At 45.2% G+C, this 3,840-nt stretch overlaps 1 protein-coding gene across 1 annotated transcript; it reads right to left on the bottom strand.

Moving 5' to 3' along the window:
* Positions 1-840: 840 nt before the first annotated feature.
* LOC138928443 (uncharacterized) lies at positions 841-1,938 on the bottom strand. Its single transcript, XM_070285518.1, has 3 exons — positions 1,853-1,938; positions 1,142-1,641; positions 841-1,022 (listed from the first exon to the last, which is right to left on the bottom strand). Exons 1-3 carry the CDS (start codon positions 1,936-1,938, stop codon positions 841-843), a joined length of 768 nt encoding a protein of 255 aa, XP_070141619.1.
* Between the last annotated feature and the right edge of the window lie 1,902 nt (positions 1,939-3,840).

Genomic DNA, 3,840 nt, shown 5'->3' with positions numbered 1-3,840 from the left:
AGAATCTCCTACCTCATACAGATATATAATATAATTTAAATCATATTTATATAAGTTAACGAGGACGTTAACATTTTTTTTAAGAGGGGAGGAGTTATGTATCTTTAATATTTCCGAGTATATTTTCTCTCTTAGTTTCTTTTTGTCTCATTTGTTTGTGCAAAGCCAATGCATATCTCGGGCCTAGCAACCGAATATTAAGCTACTGATAAACGCTGATTTGCCTACGTGCAATCAGCCACTTTTTCGATTACCTTTTACTATCAATAAAAAAGCTTTTGTTACAATTTGGGAGTACAGTAGAAGTTTAAGTTTTAGTTCCTAAGATGATGGGAAGCTGAACAGTTGAGTCGACAACCAAATAAATTATAATAATAAATATAATTTAAATTAAAATGGACTGAAACAAAATCTACGATCGTTATTATTTAAAAACAAAAATAAAAACTATAAAACCAAAAAACAACAAAAATAAATATATACAATTTGTAAATCCGTGAGGGTTTTCCGGACAAAAAATTCGATAAAAAAAAAAGGCGACTAGCAACTAGCGGCCTAGCTGGGGAATTTCCACTCGAAGGCAAAGAAAAGAAGACGAGAAGAACTGCAGTCGCACGAAAAAGTTTTATTGCGCTGGCGCAGCCAGCAGTTCCAAAGGTTAATCGGCTACTACCTTTACACAAGCAGCGTCCGAATTGCCTCGCTATGAAAGCTATACGTTTCGGCTATTCAGCTCGGCCTAGTGCAAGCGATAAGCTTTTTGTTTCACATTGTTTACGTTTTAGTTCTATTTTTTTTCTTCATGTAAATTCATTTTTAACAATAATATCAATCGCTAATCTAGTGCTCCAACATTCCGGCCCCGTTGAAGGCCTCCGGCGCTTTAACCTCCTCGTTAGGAGCGATGTTTATCGGCAGCAATGCCAACTTCTGGATAGCGCGCTTGATGACGCCTCCTGACGTCTGGATGTGTGCTACACGCACTTTACCGTCCGCGCCGACTGTTGTTGCAACCACGCGCCCTGTGAGCCACCGTTGTGGGGGCGAGTTGTCCTCGTGTACGAGCACCAAGCGTCCGACCTCCAAATCGCTGCATTCGGTGCTCCACCTGTTGCGCTGCTGCAGGCTGACGAGGACCAACCGTCCCAAAACTGCTGCTTGAGAGCGGACAGCATTCGCCACCGTCTCAAGTACTCGCATCCGTCCTTGCTGGAGGTTACGCCTGTGTCGGACTCTTGCGGCAGCGAAAGGAGAGCCTGACCGATCAGCAGGTGTCCTGGTGTCAGCGCCTCTCCATCGTTGGGATCGTTGCCAGGCGATGCGATTGGTCGAGAATTGAGCAGCGCCTCTACCTCGACCAGGTGGGTGCTCAACTCGTCGGCCGTTAGCTTGGCGTTGCCGACCCCTCTCAGCAATCGATGTTTGGCGGACTTGACGGCTGCCTCCCACAGTCCTCCGAAGTGTTGTGACCTCGGCGGTATGAAATACCACTCGACGCCTCTCTGAGCCGCGTACCCTCTCAGCTGATCCTCGCTGTGGTGAAACGCTGCGTTCAGCTCCTGCAGCACGTTGCTCGCTCCTACGAAATTCGTGGCGTTGTCGCTGTACACCTTCTTCGGCAGCCCTCTCCTCCCGACGAACCTTTTAAAAACAGATAAAAAACTGTCAGTGGATAGGTCTATCACAAGCTCAAGGTGAACAGCCTTTGACGAGAAACACACGAAGACGGCCACATAAGTCTTAATCGGGGGTTTACCGCGGATCTTCAATGATACATAAAATGGACCGCAGAAGTCTACCCCACAAACCAAAAAGGGGCGAGCCATTTTGACCCTATCGGCGGGTAAATTACCCATTATCTGGTCCAGCGATGGGCACGCAGTGGCTCAATTTGCTCACGCTGCTCAAACCGTTATCTTTTTTCGGAGGCGCCAGCATGTCGCACAATTGCAGACGCACAAGTGCAGTGCTCGCGACCAGCGAACCGTGAAGATTTACAAAAACAACCACACTGACCTTTGGCGCAGGTAGCGAGCCCATCGCCGCGATCCCGAGTTTGCAACAACAAAACACAAGCGACCCGAACTCGCACATCGTCCCAAAAACAAGAACAATTTTAAAGGGAATTGTGCGGCTAGCGTTGACTTCTGCACTAAAGAAAAAAGATTGGATTTTTTTTGCAGTCGTTTTTCTTAGGCGGACATAAATGCACGCAAAAATGGCTGAAGATATTGATCTACTCAAAAAGTTTTTGTCAGTGTATTTTCTCGGCTCGCACATTCTGTGTGTCGCGTGGGTGCGACGCTTCGCGACGCTAGGGGTTGTTCTTGTTTTTTTTTTTCAGCGAGCTGCTGCTCAAACCGTTAGATCTCGTGCCCATCGCTGATCTGGTCCATTAGCACTGGTTTGTACCTAAAACAGTGTACGCAGCTACGGACAATTTTATTGCATGCTCCTCGAGCATTGATGAGCCATATCTGCTGTCTCAAGAGCGATACCAAAACCTTGACACCAGCATGGTAATGAGTCCGATGTAAGTTGCGAAGATACAACGAAACAAATTCTGACTTCGATGGCAGTAACAACGGAAATTTGGCATCATACGGAATTGGCGCGTTTACTAATCTTCCCCCAACCCGAATTAGTTGAAACTTCACACCATCTATTTCGCTGGAGTGTATGAAAGGATTTAGACGTTGTAGATGTGGACTCAAACTTTCAGATTTCTCTATCTTGACATATTCTGACTCAAATTCAACTCTTTGCAAGACTTGGACCATCTTAAGAAACGACAGCTTCAGTTCGTTGGCCGAAATAACAACATCGCGTTGACGCTTCTTCCCTTGAATAAATCAATTTATGTATGCCATGATCCGCATTAATTTATTAAATGACGAACATCGTCCAACAAGTTCAATAAAGACATTCGGTTGGTTTTTTGTGACGGAACATACTGCTACGCTTTTTTTATTCTCGGACAACTGTAACTCCTGTGATACCTCAACCTGATGAGAACTAGGCCACTCGTCTGGATTTCGCAGTAAGAATTCAGGTCCATTTTCCCATAGAGTACGCTTCAAACCCTCTATATCTGTTCCACGTGACACTAAGTCAGCCGGATTCTCTTCTGTAGGCACATGACGCCAGACTATATTCTCTGAGAGTTCCTGGATTTCAGCAACTCTATTCGCGACAAATGTTGCTAAAGTAGACGGATCCCTCTTTAACCAGTATAGAGTGACTTGGGAGTCCGACCAAAAATTAACGCTCTCCAACTCTATCTTGTGTAGCAAAGGAGATACTTGAGTCCATAGCTTAGCCAGCAAATGCGCTGCACATAATTCGAGCCTTGGAATTGATTTGGTTTTTAGCGGGGACACTCGTGACTTAGCGGTTAGCAGTCTCGATAACCTATTTGTCCCAGCCACCGTGCGAACATAAATGCAACAGCCGTAGGCGTGGCTCGATGCGTCAGCAAATCCGTGGATTTGAACAGCGTCATATGCTGACAGACAGATATATCGAGGAATGGATATCTTGTCAATCTCTGATAAATTCTGCTTAAATTCGTTCCAACTTGTATGCAATTTCATGGGAACTGATTCATCCCAATCTAGTTTTTGTCGCCAAAGCTCCTGAAGCAAGATTTTTGCTCTTGTGATCAACGGACACAATAGCCCCAAGGGGTCAAACAAACGAGCTGTGACGGACAAAATGTAGCGTTTCGTGGGAGGTAAGGATTGAAACGAATCCTCCAAACTATAATGAAATGCATCATTCTGAGGGTTCCACCTCATTCCAAGCGTCTTAACGGACTCAGAGGTGTTAAATATAAGAGAT

This window comes from Drosophila kikkawai, chromosome 3L (genome assembly GCF_030179895.1).
Source record: "Drosophila kikkawai strain 14028-0561.14 chromosome 3L, DkikHiC1v2, whole genome shotgun sequence".
In the NCBI taxonomy this organism is placed as follows: Eukaryota; Metazoa; Arthropoda; class Insecta; order Diptera; family Drosophilidae; genus Drosophila; species Drosophila kikkawai.
Note: the sequence above shows the minus strand (reverse complement) of the source record. Positions and strands in the feature narration are given on the sequence as shown.